Below are 21,696 nucleotides of genomic sequence, written 5' to 3'. Positions count from 1 at the left end.
GTTGTATTTAATATTCCTTAAAATGCTCACTCCATTTCACCAGATTTTAGTGGCAGATTTGTGTCTACCAAGGTTTCAGAAACTCTGACCTTGGAAAAGATTTGACTTTTATGGGCTGTAGCTTTCTATCAGAAGCCTTGTTAGAAGGCTTAACATGTTGGTTAGAAGTCAATGGCCTCTGGCACTCCTTTATCAGTGCTACTGCTGCCTAATTACAGCCTAATTGCTGTTTCCCATCCCACTGAACACCCAACAAGCTTGTGGCTCCCTCTTCTGTGTGTGTCTGATGGACAGGCTGTTGATTCGCAGTTCTCCAGGGTCCCTTTCCCTCTGCTCTGCTGCACAAGTAGCCTGTGTCACATCTCAGGTAGTCCCATGACCTGTGTGCTGGTATCTGCTGTCACTAGGTACACCCTGTCACACAAAAATACCTTCACAAGCTTCTGCTGGGAAACTGCAATCTTTCCTTAGCTGCTTCACCTCCAGTCTCTTGTAGACACACACAAGGCCTGGTGGCTCTCACACCAAGGACAGAGGCCTGGAACTGCACACCCGGATTTATCCCAGTATTTGAAGTAAGACCTGACCCCATGGCAACCTGAAGTTACGTGGGGGAACAACAGCAGAAGGACTGGCAGCAAGAAGGCAGCTTAGGACAGGCATATTTGGTGACACATTTGAAAGCAAACTAGCTAATCTGCAGAACCATCATGCAAAATAGTAGCATTTTAATCAATCTTAATCTCAACCAAACCCACTCCCAGGGCAGGAAAATCTCAACTGCTGAGCATGGAAAATCTCAACTGCTGGTTGCATGGATGCTCAGGAATAAAAAGGCTGCGTCACAAAGTTGAGCCTTACAGACTGGCCAGGAAATGACACTGCATGTTCAGTCCTTTGGGGCTACTTGTCCTGAGAAACAAAATCCTGCATTGCAGCTCTAAGCCAGCACTAAGGCACATCTATTCTACAATGAATTAGCACCAACTTTTTAGATACTTTTTTTCCATACAACATGCTGACATAGCAATGGTCCAGCAGAGATTTGTATTTTAGCTCACATATTTACTACCTTTGATATTTCTGTCCTGAAACAAATACTTATCAGAAAAAATGACCCACATAGTTTCTCCTGTGAACCCAGTCCTCCACAATCATCTGGAAAAATCTTAAATCACTGTTTGCCCTCACACTGACTTACTTATTTTATAGACACAGTCAAGGCATATAGGTAATTTAAAACTCTGATCTGATGGCTTTCATGGGGGCATTGCTGAACTCTTCCATTGTTTTCCATTTTTTTCAGAGCCCAATGCACCATGGCTGCATAGGAGTCAAAGAAAACCCCAAAACCATCTGAAAAATGTTTGAGCAAAATTATTTCAAGAAAAAAACAGGACAAATACCAGAGGCTAATCCACATAGCTCATTTTCCCTACAGCTGCAGGATGCAAAAAATCCTCCTCTCAAAACACCTTTCAGATAGTTTTTAAGAGGAAACCTGACAGCATAGCTAGCAATCCTGCTAATCTGCAAAAGGTCTACAGACTGCCCCCTGTAATCACTGCCTTAAACAAATAAGAAAGATGCACAGCTCTATACAATATGCAGTAGCACTTAGAATTTGCTTGAAAATCTAATTACAGTTTAGTTCAGCAAGTAACCAAAGGGAAATCACAATTTCTCTCCTATTTCTTAAGCAAAGCCACTTGTAGTCAGGTTTCCATGCTGCAACCCCTGTAGTTACCTACAAAACACATCCATTAGGACACATAAAACTGCAGCCAAATAAGTGAACATCAAGTAATCTCCCTCCTGGCTCTCTCTCCACAAGTAACCTATACGGAAGCAGCTGTAATTTGTTAGAAAATGAAGACAAAAGTCCAAGAGGCAGTACAACCTCTTCATGAGCAGCCTGCAACTCTTGCATAGCAAAGAGGCAAATCTTTTTCAAGTGGCTGAAACATTTTCAGTGCTCTGAGGGTTCTATCTGAGCTAGTGCAGTGCAACTGAAAGACAAGTCCACTTAGCTTAAAACAAGTTACCTGAGGTATATTTTCATCAAAAAAAAAGCACAAAGCTCACCGAAAGCTGAATGGCCCAACTTTTGGGGTAGCAAATGCAGTCCTGGAAGGCTTCATGCTGGCATGTCTGGACTGAGATGCTCAGCTTAACATTAATTCAGGCGTCTCTACTATATGCTGGAGTCTTGTGGTTACAGGACGGATGCACTCAGATATTCCTGAAGTGGAGAAGAGCATCATATCCCCATTCATTTTCTCATGTGGTTGCAACAGCCACCACCAGAAACCAACCGATACATTATACTGCATGCTGGATAGGAGGTTCCTTCCAGGAAAGAAATCCACTAAAATAGAATGATACCTAACTTCTAATGAAAGAAAAAAGTTCCATCCCAGCTAGCTAAAGGACATGGACCAATCATTCCATTTTAAGAGAGAAATTGTTATAGAAATAATTTTCATTTCTGGTAAAGGCATATTCATATACTTCTTGCCTATATAAAAGTTAAAGAATTTCAGAACTGTAGGTCCTTACAAGTTAGCTTGTAACACCACCCTGTGTGCAGGAAGAAGAGGAGAGAACAGAGAGGGAAAAGAGACGATGTGGACCTCACACAAAGGCTCTTTCTAGCCCATGTTGGCTGCTGCCCACCCAGCAAGAAAAACCAGAGGCTAGAAGGATAAAAATCAATGCTGTATGATTACATTAGAGATCATCCCTGGAACACAAGTGTCTATCTCGCGGGAGCTGTAAGGTTGCCTACACTGTTTCATTGTCAGGATAGAAATAATTTTTCTTTGAGTTGTTTTCATTGGAGAATTCCCACTGCTTCTAGGAGAGTCATCGGTTGCCGAACTCCAGTGGCAAGTTCACATGAACAGTTTATTAATTTAGTCTTGTTTTGCCCTCATCTGTATTGGTTTCTTAGGAGATGGGCAATACCTCCACAGGGAGACCTGCCAGAAACTCAAAGAAACTGCTGAAATGTGAAACCCAAATCCATGTTTCACCCTTAAAAACAGAAGATGGACATTTTGTGATTCCAATGCGTTTGTCCCTGACCACCCCAGGAAGCAAAGGAAAGAAAGACTTAAACAGAAAACTTCTTCCACAATGGAAAGGCATTTAAAAAATAATCAATTGAGAACAGACATCAAATCCCTGATCTTGTTAGTACTGCTTCAGTGTCCTCAAAGGGCTGTCAGAACTCTCTTCATCTATGGCAAGAAATCTTATTTGTACCAGAAAGCCATTGGATACCTTAAATATAAATCTAATATTCAGTGAGTTTACAACATGTTGGTTGCCCATAGCAATAAAAGGGCAGTATTGCCAGACTTTGCTTAAATGAGACTGCCATTTTAATCAATATTAACCAAGTGCACATCCAACCAGATGTTTATTCTTGATACGGATCTGACATTTATGTACAACTATCAGGTTCAAGAGCTATTTTTCTAACATCCAAACCTGAGAATACTTAAAGATACAGTGGTACAGCACCACAAAATTATTTTGTTTAAATCTTACAAAGAAGAATCTAGAGGAGCACGAGACTCCTTCCTGGAAGTCTGGGCAAAAAGTCTCTTGTCTTCACCATTATTCTTACTGATTTTGGCTCATCAGGATGTTTCTGTGACTCTTACCCATGTTTCACACATTTTGGGACAGAAGTGAACCCCTTCAGCACCAGTTGTCCAGATTCATCCTTTTTTCAGTAGCTTTTTAGTAGAGACAGGTTCACAGATAGAACAGACTCAAACAATTTGGAGGATAAGTGTTTTTGCACTGATTCTATAACTCATTCTTTCAGCAGACCATAGTGGATGGAGCTTTGGCACAATTTTTAGTTTAAACAGGGAACCACAGAATATTCTGCATTGGAAGGAACCTACATGGATCATTTAGTCCAACTCTTTCTGCTACGTGTGTATCTGCTATGCCAAAACAGCAGAACAGCTTGCAGGAAGGCTTTGCCTTGCATGCCCTGAAGTACTTGAAGTACTCCAGCATACCCAAACTTGTCAGAGGCCTGCAGGTAGCAGAGGAACCACCACACAGGCCTCCTACCATCCACTGGGTAATTAGCCAGATGGCAAGCCTGCAACAAAGCTACCATGAGGCAGTCCATGTTCCTGTTCACTGAACCTTGTAATGCAGCTTAATTTCTCCAATCTAAATACCAAGCCTGAAAGCCGCTGTATCTCCAGCCCATTTTCTAGATAACATTAGGTATCCAGAAGGGAGCTGTTTGAATTAAAAATGGGATGTGTCACATTAAGCCATTGGCACATTCTATAAAATTAAGGGGAAGTATTTTTAAGAAAGCACTCTAAACAATACTGGTCCTTGTTCTCGCCACTTCTGTAATTCAAGGGGCATTCAGCACAGTAAAGGCTGTTCTGTGGCCGAGTTCTAGCGAGAAAAGTCCAAGCTCAGTGCCATAAACATTGCTAAATCTACAGAAATCCTTGTCCAGGATATGAGATGGAGATAAGGACTTCTAAGAGCAACTCTGGCAAATAGAAGGACTCCTTGCAAGTTGCTTTACCAGTAACTTTTAACCCAGCTTTAAACCACAGGTTTGTTATCAAAAGCTTTAGCTCAAGAGGCCCACAATGCGCAGTATTAATTCAGCTGGGGCTGCTTGGTGCCCTGTCCTGTGATGTTTCCTGGCGTATATGATTACAAAGTCACCTCTGACTGTGATCATACAACTTGCTATGGAACAAGTGACAGAAGCAGGCAGCAATGCTGCAACAGGGGCAAGGCAGCTAAGTTTACATATTTGTGTAAACTGAGCTTAAACACATGCTGAAGATGCTACAAACCAGCCACTGTAGTGTACATGTACAAACTGGTTTTCCTTAAATTGAAATGTCTGTGCATATTTACTGCCAGCCAATGCACTGTGAAACCCTTTCTGTTCCACCAGAGCAATGTCATGCAATATTACTTTCAGATACTTTCACTGACATTTAGAGCTCTAATATTTCACTCACTACAAGCACTTCTGGAAGGGAAACATCTAGTAGCCAACAAAAACTTGTTGCAGTACCAAAGCCCCATTCTGAGGAAAACCCAGAGCAATGACCAGCATCTCAAGAAGGACTAGGTACATCCTTCTTACCAGAAGAAGTTATTGCAATAACTCAAAGCAACATAAAAGAGTAATTTTCTCTGCACTGGCAGCTGTAAGAATCTCAATCATCCCATCATACCAACCTGTTAATAATAATAAGGCAGATTTCAAGGAAAGATATTGCTTTTCTCATAAACCTACCAGCTGAGGTTTGGAATGAAACAAAAAGGTAAAGGTTTCTTATTTATTTTTTATTTCTTGACTTCAGATGCATGAGGAAAAGAAAACCATTGAGAAAAATTGAAAGAAAAACATCTTTTCAACATCAAATCAACCTAACTGGTGGTAGAATTCTATCAAAACCATAGAGGAGAGACTTCTGTTAAAAAATAGTGTAAAGGCAGGAGTTACTCAGAGTAACATAAAACAATGCCAAGGCTAGGAGAGTTGGTTAATCATGTTTTTTAGCACTTCACAGAGCACAACTGTGATGCAAGACATGACAGAGACCAATCTCAATAACAAGTAAAATGCCTTCCCCCTCCTTACTCAAAGCTCTTTGAAATGGCTTGGGGTTTTGGCTGCTTGGTTTGGGTTTTTCAAGGTATATAAAGAGATTGATACAGATCTTCTGTGTACTGGGGGATGTGCAGGTTTATCAGCAGCTCACTAGCTTTGTAAAACTGACATCATGCTGTATTTCAGCCAGGTCTGAAGACAGACCTGCACCTGTGGCTGAGTAAAGCAATACCAAGACATCCACTGACCCAGAGTTACCAGCTCATTAAGAATCCTTAAGATGTTTTTCCCTCTCCTCCCCTCCATCACTGATCCTGAGATTTCAGGCAACAATCCTTCCATCCCAGAAGATAGCTCTATTCTCAATTTAGAGGTTTTTTTATGTGCATTCATCGCTTAGCACAACCTTCTGCCCTAAATAAAATTTTTGCTCTTTTTTGATACAAATCCAGTTGAGTTTCAGAGCAGAAACTCTAATCAGGAATCATTAATTAGGCAGAAACAGTTAGAAATAGCTGGTGGTTTTCCAGGTGATCTGCCAAACTGAAGGAGGGCCAGGTTTACAGAGACACTTATTTCACTCCAGCAAGCGGTAAAAGAATTTTTAAATAAACCTCAGTGGTTTTTAAGTCCTTTCCCCACCCTAATTTAGAGGAATTACCAAGATATGTGTAAATATTAACAAGTAGAAACTGGACATACTCAGGAACTGCTAAATCACAGAGTCATCACAGGTTCATAGAATGGCCTGACTTGGAAGGGACCTTAAAGATCATTTTGTTCCCTCTTGTTCCCCCTGCCCTGGACAGGGAAACCTTGCACTAGACCAGGCTGCTCAGAGCCCTATCCAACCTGGCCTTGAACACTTCCAGGGATGGGACATTCACAATTTCTCCTGACAACCTGTTCTAGTACCTTACCACCTTCACAGCAAAGAATTTCTTCTTAATATTTAATCTAAACCTACTCTCTTTCAGTTTAAAGCCATTCATCCTTGTTCTTCACCACATGCCCTTTTGAGACGTTCCTCTCCATCTTCCTTGATGGCTCCCTTTTAGGTACTGGGAGGCTGCAATTAAGTCACCTCAAAGCCTTCTCTTCTCCATGCTGAACAATCCCAATTCTCATAGCCTGTTTTTGTATGAGAGGTCAACAATTCCTCTTCCTTTTATACTTACTTACTTTTATACTTCCAGGGTTATTTTTAAAAAAAGTTTCTGCAATACAAAAGCAAGCAGTTTTAAAATAACTTCAGGAGAATCCACCTGGTCCTTCCAGCCTTTAAGAAGTGTCTAACTTGAACTGTTGACACCATTTAGGAGAGGTCCTACCTACATATAGTTTCTATCCCATCAAGGTCATGTCTGTTAGGTGCCTCTCGCCCTCTGAAGCACATGGAACACTCCATCAGCACCCAACTGACCATGGCACAGTCCCATTCTTCAGACAGAAACGTTCCAAAATTAATCAAGCATCTCTGCTTTAGTGCTGTGTGTGCTCACCATCCAAGCACTGTCTGCACCATCCGATGCACAGTGAGATTGTAGTTCAGGCAGTGTTTGCTTACAATAGATTTTGGCTGTGGGCAAACACTCGAGGCATTAACTCGAGGTCATGCTGACAAATATAGCAGAACCTGGAAACTCAGGGAAGGATGACAATGGATTTTGAAAAATCTGACCCAGCAATACAAAATGGCAACTGACAGAACTAATGGAGGATGGATTGAGTAAAGGATGTTATTTCCACATACATAAAAATATTTTGAAGTTGATTCTGGTGACAGTGACAGATCCATAAGGACATTCATTATGCACTGCAATACAGGATGGGCAGCACTACAATGTGCCAGGGATGCCGCCCTGTCTTTGAAGAACAGGCAAAGATCTATCTAAAAACTGATTAGACACATCATGTTTGTTAACCCCCCCAAAAAAAGGCTGAATGAGGACTGCTGAAATTACCACGGTACTCGTTTGGAAGTGACCACCATTAAATTTCATACAATTTACCAGTTAAGATGAATGTTATGTTTTTATCATCACTGGTAATCAGCAGAATTAAATCCCATGCCCTAGTAATGCCCCAGGAAGAGCGCTTCTATTTTTGCATAATAAAAAGAATGAACTGACTTTAGGTCTGAAAACTTAAAGGATTTGTAATTTTTATCAATTAAGACCACAGCCTTAAGTACAGCTTCAGACTACTAAGAGAAAGTTCTTCAGTCCTGCTAAACCAAAAGAATAAGTTTGCAATATCAAGGGGATAAAAACTCAGCAAGGGTCTAATACACTTCAGAATGTCAAGCTTGGAGTGGTATTTAGCAGACCTGCTTCATCCACACCTCCTGACTCTCTGTGTGTCAGCATGAACACGGTATCACCATTGCAACTGACTGCTGGCAATTCCCTGTGATGTTAATGAGTTCTCAATTTATGCAAAGTCTCCCAGTTGGTGCTTCCGCAAAATCTACCAACAGAGAGATACCAAGGCAGGATACCTGTGGTAAAAGCATCTAGCTTTCTCCCAGTTATTAATTAATACAGGAAGCCAAACATCAGTGGCCATTTAAAAATATTCCAAAACACATAATCATCTGGCCTAGGAAAAAAAGAGTTGACAAAATGCATCACAACCCTGTTTTGAGGTCCTACATATCTATTGAAAAACTTAATGACATATTCCTATAATCTGATGAATCTTTCACAAAAGAAAAATCAGAAACCAGAAATAAAATGCTTGATCCTCAAAGCAATTAGGATTTGCAAAAAGCTGTCAGGACCTTGTGCAATCAAGTAAATCTGCAATGACAGAATAACGTCACAGCTTTTTTACAGAATTATCCATGGTCTTTTAGAATCACAGCCACTGTCAAATATCCATGGCTTAATAAGAAGGAGGAAATTAAGTGAGCCAGCACCAAACATACATCTCTTATGCCAGTAAAAGAACCTTGTGCTTCTCCAGCAAGGACCTAGGACATTAGCCACTGTGCCTCCCAAAAACCAGCACTGCTATGCACATTCTACTAAATATTGTTTCAAGGGTTAATCATTTGGATAAGCAAGGGGAAACTTTGGGACTGTTGGAGTCAGTACCATGAAATACGGGTTTTCAGATTTTAGTTGAAGAGAGAGATGGCAAATACATTCTGCATCTCATATACAGATCAAACAACCAGGGTCCCACTCACTGAAAAGAGTCAAAGTGTGCACCTAATTCACTCATTTGTTAAATTGAGCACAACTTATGGTCACAAACTAAGCAGAAAGCACCACTCCTCCAAAAGTCAGTACAGAAGCACCTCTAATCTTGTAAGTGCTAGCAGTTAACCTTGTGGAACGAACTTTTCTTACTGGGTTGGACACCATGCAAAATAATTTCTTCCCAGAATTCAGGGATTAATCTTTAGATTTCAGTGTTGCAAATATAGAACCTTAGAGTTAATAAAAGCTCATATCTGACATTTCCCACTGCAGCACAGGGGAACTTCTTTCCTGCAGAAAGCATGAATTATAAATTCTATGTAGCTACATAATCCAAATAAAATATTCTCCCATAACCAGATAATCGCTTTATAATAATTCTTACATGCACAGCATGGATCATCTCAGCTATTTTCACAATCACTTTGCCCTAATTTTTGTAAGAAGTACAAGTAATTCTTTTCACAGAACTGCTTTTGTGATATGCTTTCTAAGGTACATCCACCAAAGGGTTTGGCTCTGCTGGAAATGATGAAAACAAGGAGCAGTATGACATTTTATTTCATCAGAGCAGCAGAGGAATGGTTAATGTTTTGCAGAATTCTAGACTATTTCTTCAGGTTTTATATTAGCGTCCTGAATGCTGTAAAGTGGCAACTCCTGCTGCTTAAATCTCAGTACAGATGTGTCACAATATATTTTCAAGAAGAGCTGGACTTGCTCTAACTCCTTTAACAATACCCATTTCCCCCTAATTGCAGTGATCAAAACTGGAAGCTGATTTGACTTTTGACACAGACATTAACAGAAATGGAAGCTCAACCCAGCAGTTTCTCCTTGGCTTATCAACTGCCAAGAACCCAACGTGAAACGCAGCTTTTACATGCTCCAGTGGGCTAGGTGACCTCCATCCTCAGAGCCTGAGAACATGCTGCTCCTGTTACTATTCTCAGAACTGCAATTCCCCTTTTTCCCCCCTTAAATAAAGGGAAATTAAGATTAGAGATCTAGACGGACCCACAGGCCCAAAAAAGATTGGTAGGGGCAGAGGGGAATGGTTAAGTCTTTTCCTGGCCTACAACACAATTTTCCTGCAAGATCCTTTGAAGTTTTAGAATTTTAGGCTTAGAAAAGAAAGCTTTTTCTGCTGTTTTCATATCACACAGATCCTCTGAAAGCCCTATTACACACTTCCATTCCCATCTTATTCACATACCCCATAACTTTTCTCAAGGGATACCATGCTAGGCTTTCTCTTGTTCCACATATATTCCAGAGACAGATGTTATGAGAAAAAAGGTTCAGGTATGGTGCATTGCCTTGTGCTTTCAAAGTAATTCCACATTCACTACCACTAGGGCTCAATGCCACAACTAAAAAGGCACCAGATAATTTTGATGATGCAGGCTGTACTTATGCTAATCTATTTTGCCTCTGGAACAAAGATGTCCCACGGAAGCATTAGTGGAAGTGTTGCTGCAGAGGGGAGGCTGTGCAGTAAAAGCTGGACCCTGTACTGACACTGGAGCACTGCACATTTCTCTGCACACCTCAGGTCCTTGCTCCAAACTAGTGAAGTCTGGAAGGTTGAACCTTCACTAGTTCTGTTCCACCACCATGACTGCCCCTTTCCATGCACTGACTGACATAGCAGTGACTGCACAATCTGTATGTGCTGTTCAGCTGGAGAGTCTGCTCTGGCCATCACAGACAGTGTATTTTTCATTTGCATCACATGCATGTTGTTGGGAAAGAAGTCATGATTTCATACAAAGAAGTATATTGTTTTTAGACATGTCAGTCACAAGATCCTACCAGACAAAAGCTTTGCAATGCCATTTCTGGTTATGAACATTCCTATTCATTTTTTAATTTCAATTAACAACATGCACCACATACAATGCACACCTCCTTGCCTCCCTCTCTCATTTTTCAGGTCAGTCTGTTCAAACAGCACCCTGGATGTTCAAGTTCTGCAAACTTTAGAAATTTTACAATTTGCCTTTTACTACACATCAAGTTACTTACAACAACTGACAACAAGTTTGATATTAGAAATTAGGCCCTACAATCGAGTCACTACCATTGAGGATAAGACCCATGAGTATTAAAATTACAAGTACTTCCCTCTACTATGTTAAACACTACAGGTAAAAGCCTTTTTAATCAGATTTCTAACCAAACCACCCTCCCAGGCGCTTTCCTGTAGTTCAACCCTTCACCTGTATTGGTGCACATTCCTCACAAGACTCTACACTTAGCTTTGATGAACTTCATTATTTGATTTGAAGCCCCTAACCTTCTCTTTTCTAACAGATATTAGACCCTCTGCTTCAACTCCAAGAAATTGCTTTCCTAGAACTAGCTGGCTCAAAACATGGGAAGTCCCATCTGCCTCCCTTGCCCTATCATTCGTCTGCTCTAAGGCTGGTACATCAGCCAAAGACTGAAACGGGAACAGCTCACTGTCTGGGGACATGACTTAAGCAATACTACCTAAAGAGCTTAGGCAAGTGTAAATGAATATCTTCTAAATTTACAAATGCGGGTCTAACTAACAGGTTCTTTTCAAAGTCCTCATCTGCAGGGACTGCGGAACTTCCTCATTTAAAGGGAAAAAGTAACAGTTTCTTAAGTCTGAGAACACCACCACAGAGGTGAGCACAGAAACTCAAAAAATGTCAAATTACCATAGCTAACTATGCAAAAAAGTGAAATGATGAACTGATATATAACTTCATTTAAAGCAGGTAAAAATACTTGGTCCACCAGGTAAAAAAGATCTACTGGCCAGCTGTAAGACATCTGTTTGAAAGAAAGGAGCATGAGAGTCCACCACCAAAGCAGGCTATCTCACCCCAGCTAAAAATCTCTTCCAGTGCCTCTGGCAAACCTGCTGAAAAAACAGAAACCACCATGCCCCAAATTCAGCAGGGAACAGGGAATGAAACAATAATTAGATCAGCATAGGCAACTCTGACATCGATGCAAGAGCCAAGATTGGTTTTCACCCAGGGTCACATACAAAAAAAAAAAAGAAACAAGAAATAACCTAGGTAAACATTTTGCTTGTATATGGATGTACTAAATCACTAACTGACATTCCCATGCAATCAGTAAAGCACGCAAGAGAGAAATGATCATTAGAATATTGCTGCTCTGCCTGGCTTAGGAAAAGGATTTATTGGACTGAATACTGCAGAGCCCAAAAGATAGATGCTCGTATAAATGGGAGTTGGCTCAAAAGGAAACTGAAAAGAATCTAAGAAAAAGCAGTGTCAGACAAGCAGGAGTCAAGACACCATACCATATCCAAAGAGAAACAATCCACGTTTGATAGTTCTGGATGCTGAACAAAGTAGCAGCTCCTCAGAAAAGCTCTAACACAGATTATTCTGGAAGCATGCTGAGGAAAGAGCTGAGGTATGTTTGTTCTACCTGCTTCAGCACTGCACACAGAGTCTAAACAACGTACTCCGGTAGGCAGATGGTGCTGGGTTACAAGAGTCACTTGGTGGACAGTTATTCGATAGCCAATGACTTTGTTCTATGTAGTAGAAATTAGCTGGCTCAGGAAGAATTTAAATATGTTCTAGCAACGTAACTTGCTCACAGCAGAGGCTGCATCTCCAGTAGAGATCTTGCCACTACAGCTGAAATGCCTTTTTAAGATGAAACAAACAGTACTCTCCCTTTTCCCCTCTATATAGGAAATAAAGTCTTCTCCATCTTTAGAGAGGCAGGGCTCTTCTCAACAAAAGCAATGTGTACTACCTTCAAGTTTACTACAAATATACTTTTCACAGTCCACAATTAAGATGACTACGATTCACCAAGCAAAAGCAGTTGGGATGCAGCCTGAATACTCTGCATGTATTTAGGAGAGCACTTTGTAAAGAAGTTTCTTGATGTGATAAAAACTTGCTATCCTGTGAATTGGTCATGGATGTGTCCAGAAGTTCAGCACATTTACTAGCAGTTACTCCACAAAATTAGGCAAATTTCTACCTACAATTTCACTCACTCTGACTCAGTAATGCTCAGAGACAAACCAATGAAACAAATGCTTGTTTCCAACTGCTTACTACAAAACGGACACAAATCCATTGCACAAGATGACACTCTAAAATTCAAAGAATAATGGTTCAGACTACAAAGGCTTTGAGCTGAACTGATGGAATTACTAGTGGCAAGTGGCTGCATCACCACCATGTCAATTTTACAGTGCCAGATACAGAATAACTTTGGGGGAACCCTATACTCAAAATGGCACAGGACCTCACTGAAGATGTATGGCATGTGTGAGTGTGAGGGGAAAGCGTAGACATTTCTACAGACTGCCTATGGAAAATGACAAATAACTGATCTACATAGAAGCTGAAAGGCAACTATTCCAGCCAAGAATATCTAAAATGTCTAGAAAAAACAGGTACCCCATCGTCACTGACTACAAGTCCTGCCGTTCGCCAGCTTTTAATCTTCTAGCCCACAGACCAAATTGGTAATGAGATCTCCTCCTCTATCAAGTTCAGGCTTTCATTTCACCAAAAGTAAAATGTACCTCCAGACAGGTCACAGCCCTGTTGGTAAGCTGAGGGCTTTCCTAGAACAAAGTATTGCAGAAACTAAAGCATGCCTTGTTCTCCTCTCTCACCCTGGAATTTTCTTCATCTTGTCTCTTTACAGACCTGCCACTACCTACTGGCAGAGAAAGGATACAGCTATATCAGCAGCAGAAATTGCTGTCTGAGTAGGTATTAACATCATGCTACAGATAACAAGCTCTTGGGAATGATGGTAGAATCCCAAGAGTGGACTGTGCAGATTTAATTGTTCATAGAGTTCACTGCCCCCTTTTAAATACCTTTCTTCACTCAGAAGGAGATTTCCAAATTTGACTGACAGAACAACTGTAGTCAGAACTTATACAAAGAAGTAGAGAAGAAGGAGTAATGTTCCTGCAGAGACAGTGCCTGCTAGAACATGCTCCCATATCCTCACAGGTCATCCTCCAGATACAACAGCATATCCCTCACGGCCTTCCTTTGGGAGCATGTGCTGAATCACTGCTGGAACTTCTGCCTGGCCTGGGGTAGTAACAAAAATGTTCCTGTACCTCTGTACCTCAGGCCTGACATGGGACAGGGAAGTGACAGGACAGAATCCCAATTAACTTAAGTATTCAGGGAGGCAATCTTTAGGCCACTGCTACAGATGACATGACAGCACATCAAAAAAAGCTGTATAACTAAAAGCAGCACTATCTGAAATAAATTTTTTCAGGACCCACAATCCTGCAACATTACAAATCTCATGTACTGTAAGCATTTACAAAACTACTAGCAGTGTAACCCCTGGGCTACATTACAATGAATATATATATAAGGATGACATTTTCATTTTAGAAACTTTTTCCTTCTAGAAAAATGGGGGATTTTTGTACCTGCACTATAGACATATTTTTATATTAACATCCTATTTACAAGCCCTACAGGTATAGCATTTCTTTTTGCTTTAGTTACTTTTGCTTTTCTGTTCTTCACTTTTTCCTCATTTTACAGACAGATCTTAGCATGCAGCACAACTTTCTTAAGGTGAGATGGGCAGTATTTTGCAGAAATAAAGAATGCAGATTTTATAAGCATGCTGAGCACTCATACTCTCTGCTAACTAAAAATACAGTTTTTTGAAAAAAACTAAGTATCTTGTAGAAAATATAGTTTACTTTTATTCTCTTCTGATGTTAAAAACTAAAGCTGTACAGAAATGCATCTTCTGTACCTTCAAAATTTCTGAAAATTTTACACTTTCAGAACAGGTGCAGATTTGGCATCTCAGCTGAAGAGCCTGCAGTATCACTGTAGGATTTGGCTGAACAAAACCCTTACTTTGGCTGTCATCATCATAACTAGAGCTACAAGCCTGAGGCCCCTGCTGGCAAGGAACCAGGCCAGGCACAATGATTCAGATTGAGATATAGGAACCACTTCTCAATTTCTCTGGAAAGAGCTCCAGTTTTTCATGTGGGCTCAAAACCAGGAAACTGAAATACTGCATTCCTGCTGTTTTCAGAAAGTGAGCCAAAGTCTTAGAAGTTTGTGTCAAAGCTCCACTGAAGCTGCTGCACTTCGACAGATGCGCTCTTGGGAAAAGTGGTACTGATGCCATGTAAGCAAAAGCATTTTTACTCTACTTTCATTTTTGTGCTAAGAACAGAAACTGCCTGTGTTGGCCTATAGGAGCAACGTGTAATCCAACATTGTCACCTGTCAGTCTGCCATAACATGCCAGCCAGGGCTTGGTGCATGCAAGAGACGTGCTCAGGAGGCACCCATGTTCCAAAAGACTCAAGATACAGCTCCACTGCACTGTGCTCAGTGTGTTTCATTTTAACAAAAATTCTAAGGGTTTGGCAAGAGTTTAGGTAACAATCCAAAACACAGATTTAAAAATCACACGGAGAGTGTGCAGTGAGACTCAAGTACTGAAGAAAAGATGGTTTTACACAGAACTACAGGGTCAGCCATTCTTATTTCAAAGGAAATTTTACTTCTTTTTCGTCTGCAGCATCCTCACTGTGCAAGTTTCCCTTCATCTCTCTCTCCCTTTAATATCTACCATTGTAATAAGAATTCCATGTTAGGAAACCTTCCCAGCAAAAAACTTGCTAGAAAACAAATCATCATAACAAATGCATCACCACCAACAGACCAGGAAATATTGACTAGTTGGAAGTTAAGACATCATATACCAACTCCATCAAACAAGAAAGCTATCTCCGAAATGTAAGCGTCCCAGAAATGATGAATTTCAGCCTTCACATCCCTGCAAACCCTGAACTGATTTTATCTGGAAATAACCCAGCAGCTACCCAGCAGCTAAGGCAGGGAGACCTTTCTGTGAGTGCAGAAGGATCACAACAGGTTAAGCTGGAAATGAACAGAATCTAAGCAGAACAGAGTTCCTGAAGTTGAGCTTGCATGATGTTGATAAGGATGACGTGACACTAAACATTAGGAGTAAACAAAACACCCTGTAAATTAGTTTATATTAATTTGAAAAGGCATGCATTTTTAGGATATAAGCCAAATGTGACCAATATGCAAGAACAGAAATGTGGATCAAAACAAATAGTTCCATTTTCATGGACAGGCATGACATGAATGTGAGCAAGTGCCAGTTACCAGCCTGTCTTCTTTTTGAGGATGAAAATGTACAGAATTTTACCACATCAAAATATGCAGTGTAACATGTCTCTTCAAGATTTGAAACAGCGGGCCTCATCCCATCTGACAACTGGATGATGTTTAACCAGGTTAAATCAGGTTACCAGGTACTGTATGCCATCTTGTCCATCTGCACATAGCAACTCTGTCTCATTAAGTCTTGTGCTGAACCTCTCCTTTGGATGCACATCAGTTACCCAGCAGTTCTCAAAACACTTTTGTAGAGGTCACACAGAGTCAAGCCAGCTTGCCTGACTTCACTATGCTTATCCAAACAAGCTGGAAAGAGGAGGAAAATGACTACCCTCATTAATTTCACATCACTGCATCCAATGTGAAGTGCTGGAGGGCACACATGACACACCTGGCCAACATGCAACCTGCAGGCCAAATGCCTCTCAGCTCTGCAACATAATTCCTATCTGACTTGTTATCAGCAGAGAGAAACTTGCAGAAAGCAGAGATCCTCGCAGACTTTTGTCCAGCCTGAGCCTGTTCTACTTGGGTGCTGCCCTTAGCCTTGCAATGGGAAGCCAAGACAGACCTTGGTGGGACTAGGCTCTCAAAGAGACAATGTTCCCCAACATTTGAGTTTTAAAGAACTTAGTTTAGCAAAAAGCGATGTCAGGTTCTCTGTCCCTGCTCTGTAAATAAAGCACTGGTTACTGTCAGGATGTGCTGTCAGCAGACACCAGACATTAGTGCACTATCACCCCTGACAGACAGCTGATCAATAAATAGTGCAAGTGGCAGTGACAGGTCTGGAGGGCGGAAGGGTTCAGAAGGGTTTCAGACTGCATTCTAAGAAAGGTATAGCTGCTACATGCCAAAGAGAAGCCAGTCTTTTAATTTTCAAGGTGGGCAGACCAGGAGGCCTGTCAGATGGTTTCCAGGAAGATCAGCAGCAGTTATCCTGGAGTGCAGGAGATAAAGACATCAAAAGCTAAGATGACACTTTATCCATGCAGATGAACAGACATTCAAAAGCATGCATGCTGCTCAAAAACACAAAGTTCAGGATTTTGAGCAAACCCTAGCTTCACAAACCTCATTTCAGGATCAGTCACACACTGGCCAGCACTCTGAGGGAACAGTGCTTTCCTGGGACACACTGTTCCCGTTGGAACTGGATGAAAAAATATTTCATCTAGTGTATACTCTATAAATCATGCAAGGGACCTTCTTTGTTTGCTTTTAGCAGGGAATAATGTTTAGAAACATTTATTTTTATATACCAATTTAGTGGCAAGTCACAGTGACTTTTAGGTAGCATGTGAAAAACAAACTTTTACTTCAGCTTTCTGGATGTGGAAAGGAATGACAGATCCATCTCTCCCTGAGACAATTGGAACAGAAAGCTTTTAAACTGGGAAGCAGACAGTAAGTCCTGAGATTATAAGGTTATTCTGTACTTTTCTGCTGATTTTGACAGCGATAAAGTTCATTTTCTTCACAGTAGCTACTGTGTTTAGGGTTTGTGCTGAAAACAGTATTGATAACACAGGGATGTTTTGCTTATTGCTGGGCAGCACTTTCAGAATCAAGGCCTTTTTTGTTTCTCATCCCACCAGCCAGGAGTCTGAGGGTGCACAAGACGCTGGGCAGGCACACAGATAGGACAGCTGACCCCAAATGACCACAGGGATATTCCACAGCCTTACCCTTTATATGCTCAGCATATAAAGCTAGGAAGAAGAAGGACAAGGGGGGATGTTGGGAGTAATAGCATTTGTCCTCCCAAGTATTCATCAGGTGTAATGGAGCCCTGCCTTCTTCTCTGGGCATGGCTGAACACCTGCCTGTGCAAAGGAAATGGTGGACAGATTCCTTGTTTTGCTTTGCTTGTGTGCATGGTTTTAGCCTTACTTATTAAACTGTCTTCATCTCAACCCACAAGTTTTCTCACTTTTACTTGTCTGATTCTCTCCCCCATTCTGATGTGGGAGGAAAGTGAGCAAGTGGCTGTGATTTATTTGTTAACTGGGTTAACACAATCTTAAAAGTACAGAATGGGAGGGAGAGTGACAGACACATGCTAATTGTAATGGCACAAAGCAGTAGCATTGGCCAGAACTGCATCACCCAAACAAATCGAGAAATCCCAGACTGGCAAGGATTCTTGCAAGTATCCAGTCCCTATCTGCAAAGTACAGACCAGGAACTACAAAGCAGAGGAAATCACCAGAAATGCTGTGCCAGGCTTGCTCCATCTCACTTCTGAGACCATTGTCAACATTTCCATGCCTGTGGGAAAATCCTATACACCCAGTCACAACATCTGTGTGTGTAGACCCCTGAACACTCAAGACCCCCAAGGTTTCACTATCAGCTCCAGCAGTTAGAAAAGAACTGAAGCCCTGAAGCACAGAGTATCTTTTTAATGCAAGTGTTAAAGCTCTTTGAGACAATTTTTTAATTCCATTGTTGAAGGAAACTGTTTCCTAAACTTACTATCACTGCTGCCCAATCCACCATCATATCCCAAAACAACTGGGTTGGACCAGAGAAGCTGTCTGGATTCTGCCTGGTTCATGTCCATGCAAACATGCATGTATCTGCAAATTCCATTCTTCCACTATTATCATGGACTTTCTAGAAAACAGATCATTTTGTTTGGCAACAGCTTTTTCAAATTTGCTACTTTGACTACTATGCCTTCAATAAAACAAATAAAGATGGCCATTCTTGTCCCATTTATTGAGTCTCCTATATAAAAACACTGACAATAACTAGGGAATGCAACAAGCCCTTATCAGCTTGTATGGACAGTTTTTTGCCTCACAAATGTTTGAAGCCAAAGAAACAACTAACAAAAAACAAAACTAATAAAAAGCAACCAAACCCAGAATGCAACCCAAGCTAAGCATATTTTCAGAATTTATCAACACTCCCACAATAAGAGAAATGTTTTTCTTGCCACTGAGAGATAATTTGAGTCTGTAGACCTTGAAGAGCTCTTCTGTTCACAAGACACTTATGGTGCCCTCAACTTCTTACAAACACTAACTGCAACAAGAAACCAAGGTAGTGCTTATTTCAACTTTAAATAACGTATGGTTTGATATATTAGAAATCTCAAAAGTGCTTCAGTGCTAGCATAAACCTAGCAACAACCTACCCTCACCTGCTGCCTAAAAGGAGCTGTGCAAGTATTTAATTGAAGTTCCTTCCACCTTCCCAAACAATTCATATACCTGTCTCACACAATCAGATGCCAAGATGGGAATTGCTTACTCCAGGTGCCAAAAGGAATCAACACCTTGAGCAAGTGATCTCATTACCCAGCTTTCACTTTAATGCCAAGATGAACTGTACTTCAACAAGCTCCACGTTACTAATAACACACCTCCAGGAAGAGACTGAGGAAGACGGGAGTAAGGGGAGGGGAACACACAAGAGAACCTTTTCCAGGTAGAAAACAGAAATAAGCAAACACATTCAAGAGCTCTGTGGCAGGCAGATGGGGCACAACACAAATAAGCCTGTGGCATTGGAGCAATGCAGCTACAAGCTCATAAGAAGTCTTGCACTACTTGATGATGGTCTAGCATCTCCCCTGGCTGCCAGCCAGCTGGCCTTCCTACATAACTCATTTCAAAAGCTATCAAAAACCCAGGACCACTCTACCTGCTCACTTATACATCTGTAAAGTCCTGTGAGCCTGGAGACTTCCTTCTCTGAAAGATTCCCCAGGGTCTCATGTAGTTGTGTAACCATTATGTCAGGCTCTTCAGAGCTCAGTAATTGAGTATAATTGTGTCTATGATGTGAAAAAACATCCTGATATGAAAAACACATGCTGTGGCATGGCATCAAACCCTCACAGATTGCTTTCCTTATACAAGTCATTTAATGTGAGCAAAGATAATTTGACGGCGATGTTTCTTTCTAATTTTTCCACGCTGAAGGAAACTGTTTCCTAAGCTTTCTATCACTGCTGCCCAATCCACCATCATATACCGAAACAACTAGGTTGGACCAGAGAAGCCGCTGTTTCTTTGCAGAAGACCTGGACTTTACACAAGATGAGCATCTCCTCACTGCATCTTAGTGTCGAGAGCAGGCTATAAAACCATCCTCGGAGAAGGTCCTGAGGCTTCACAGCGCGTATAACTTCAGACCCACCCCGTGCAGCTCGGCTATCCCCGGGGAGCATCGCTCCGCGCAGCTCCCAGCCCGGGCTGGGAACAAACACCGCCCGATTCCTCCACAGACCGCTCCTACCCTGTAAAAGTCAATTAAAAGCCCAACCGTCCTCAGCGTCTACAACCGGGCTCCCCAGTCCCTCCGCCGCTTCCCCCTCGTCCCCGGGCCATTCCCGTGCCCGGCGGTGGGAGAACACCCCGGGATGCTCCGGGAGGAGTGGCGTTTCCATCGCGGCAGGAGCGGAGCCGCCCGCCTGCCCCCGCCCGCTTCTGCTACCGACGGCGGTGGGGGACACACCGGGGGAGGAGGAGGAGGACGAGGAGGAGGAGAAGAGGACGGGGCGGGGGGCAGGATAAGAAGACGGCCCGGGATGACACAGCAGCGGCCCCGGGCCCGCCGAGGATGGCGGCAGCGCCCAGGACACCCCGTTATATAACGGCGGCACCGCCGCTCCCGCAGCGCCGACACCCGGGGGCGTGTGCGCGACCCCCTCGGCACCGGGGTCATTTCAACCCGGGCACAGCGCGGCCCCGCCCGCCCGCCCCTCACCAGCGGCTGCATCTCGGCGCGCACGGCGGGCACCTGGAACCGGTCTATCTCCTCCATCATCTTGGCGGCGGCGCCGAGAGCGGCGGGAGGAGCAGGGGTAGCAGGGCGGGCGGGCGCGGGCGGCTCCTCAGGCGCCGAGAGGGGACAGCTACAGCGACAATGACAACGACACCGCCCGCAGCTGCGGCTGCCTCATCGCCGCCGCCGCCGTGACTCAGCCGCGCCGCTTCCGGGTCCGGCCGCCGCCCCGCCTCTTCTGAATATTCATGAAGGGCGGGGGCACTGTCCCCCGCTCGGGGCCCGGATGCTGGGTTCCGCTCCTCCAGCATATTTGAATATTCATGAGGGGCGGGAGTGCTGTCATTGGTGACCGAACGGTGGTCTCCCTGCGGCCCCGCCTGCTTTTGAATAGTCATTCGAGGGCGCGACCACTACAACCAGTTTTGTGCCCGGTCACTCCGTTCCTCTAGGCCTGCCCCGCTCATTGAATATTCATAAAGCGGGAGGGGCCTCGGTCACCAGGTCGAAGGCCTAGATGCTCCGTTTTCCGTGGTCCCGCCCTAATTTGAATATTCATTAAGGGGCGGGGTCTGTCGTAACTCTCTCTGGGCCGCGGCGTTCTGTTGGCAGCGACAGCTGGGATGTACCATTTCCTTCCTCGAGGGGAGAGCGGGGGTGCTAGGGGAATGGCCGGGTCCATCCGCCGCTTCCGGCGTGTTGCCATGGCTTCCACCATCAACTTCCGGTGTGCCGGGCGGGCGCGGGATTGAGGCGAGGGCTGTCCGCTGCAGTGAGGGACGGCCATGCCCCCCAAGGCGGCCGACAAGCGCCGGCAGGTAAGGGCTTGCCGCACTCCCGTGGTGGCAGCGCCGTGGTGACGTCACCGCATGCGCCGTGACGTCACACCCGAATGGCGTCACTGCGGTGCCTCGCGGGAGGCGGC

The 21,696-nt window shown here is 43.0% G+C and overlaps 3 protein-coding genes across 5 annotated transcripts in view; 1 reads left to right on the top strand and 2 right to left on the bottom strand.

Annotated features, from left to right (window-relative positions):
- The window catches only part of FAM219A (family with sequence similarity 219 member A), a 95,408-nt gene extending 74,418 nt beyond the window's left edge, over window positions 1–20,990 (bottom strand). For 2 of the 3 annotated variants that reach the window (XM_030237046.2, XM_030237047.2), the window contains exon 1: window positions 20,754–20,990. In XM_030237046.2, coding sequence (XP_030092906.1) covers window positions 20,754–20,813 — 60 coding nt within the window. In that variant the 5' untranslated portion in view covers window positions 20,814–20,990. The remainder of the gene's footprint in view (window positions 1–20,753) is intronic. The other variant, XM_030237048.2, reaches the window with a different exon arrangement.
- UBAP2 (ubiquitin associated protein 2) overlaps window positions 1–21,696 on the bottom strand; it is a 418,367-nt gene that overhangs the window by 342,903 nt on the left and 53,768 nt on the right. The window lies entirely within an intron of this gene.
- The window catches only part of DNAI1 (dynein axonemal intermediate chain 1), a 126,662-nt gene continuing 126,443 nt past the window's right edge, over window positions 21,478–21,696 (top strand). The window contains 1 exon segment of the mRNA XM_050987444.1: window positions 21,478–21,589. Coding sequence (XP_050843401.1) covers window positions 21,557–21,589 — 33 coding nt within the window. The 5' untranslated portion in view covers window positions 21,478–21,556.

This window comes from Serinus canaria, chromosome Z (genome assembly GCF_022539315.1).
Source record: "Serinus canaria isolate serCan28SL12 chromosome Z, serCan2020, whole genome shotgun sequence".
Taxonomy (NCBI): domain Eukaryota; kingdom Metazoa; phylum Chordata; class Aves; order Passeriformes; family Fringillidae; genus Serinus; species Serinus canaria.
Note: the sequence above shows the minus strand (reverse complement) of the source record. Positions and strands in the feature narration are given on the sequence as shown.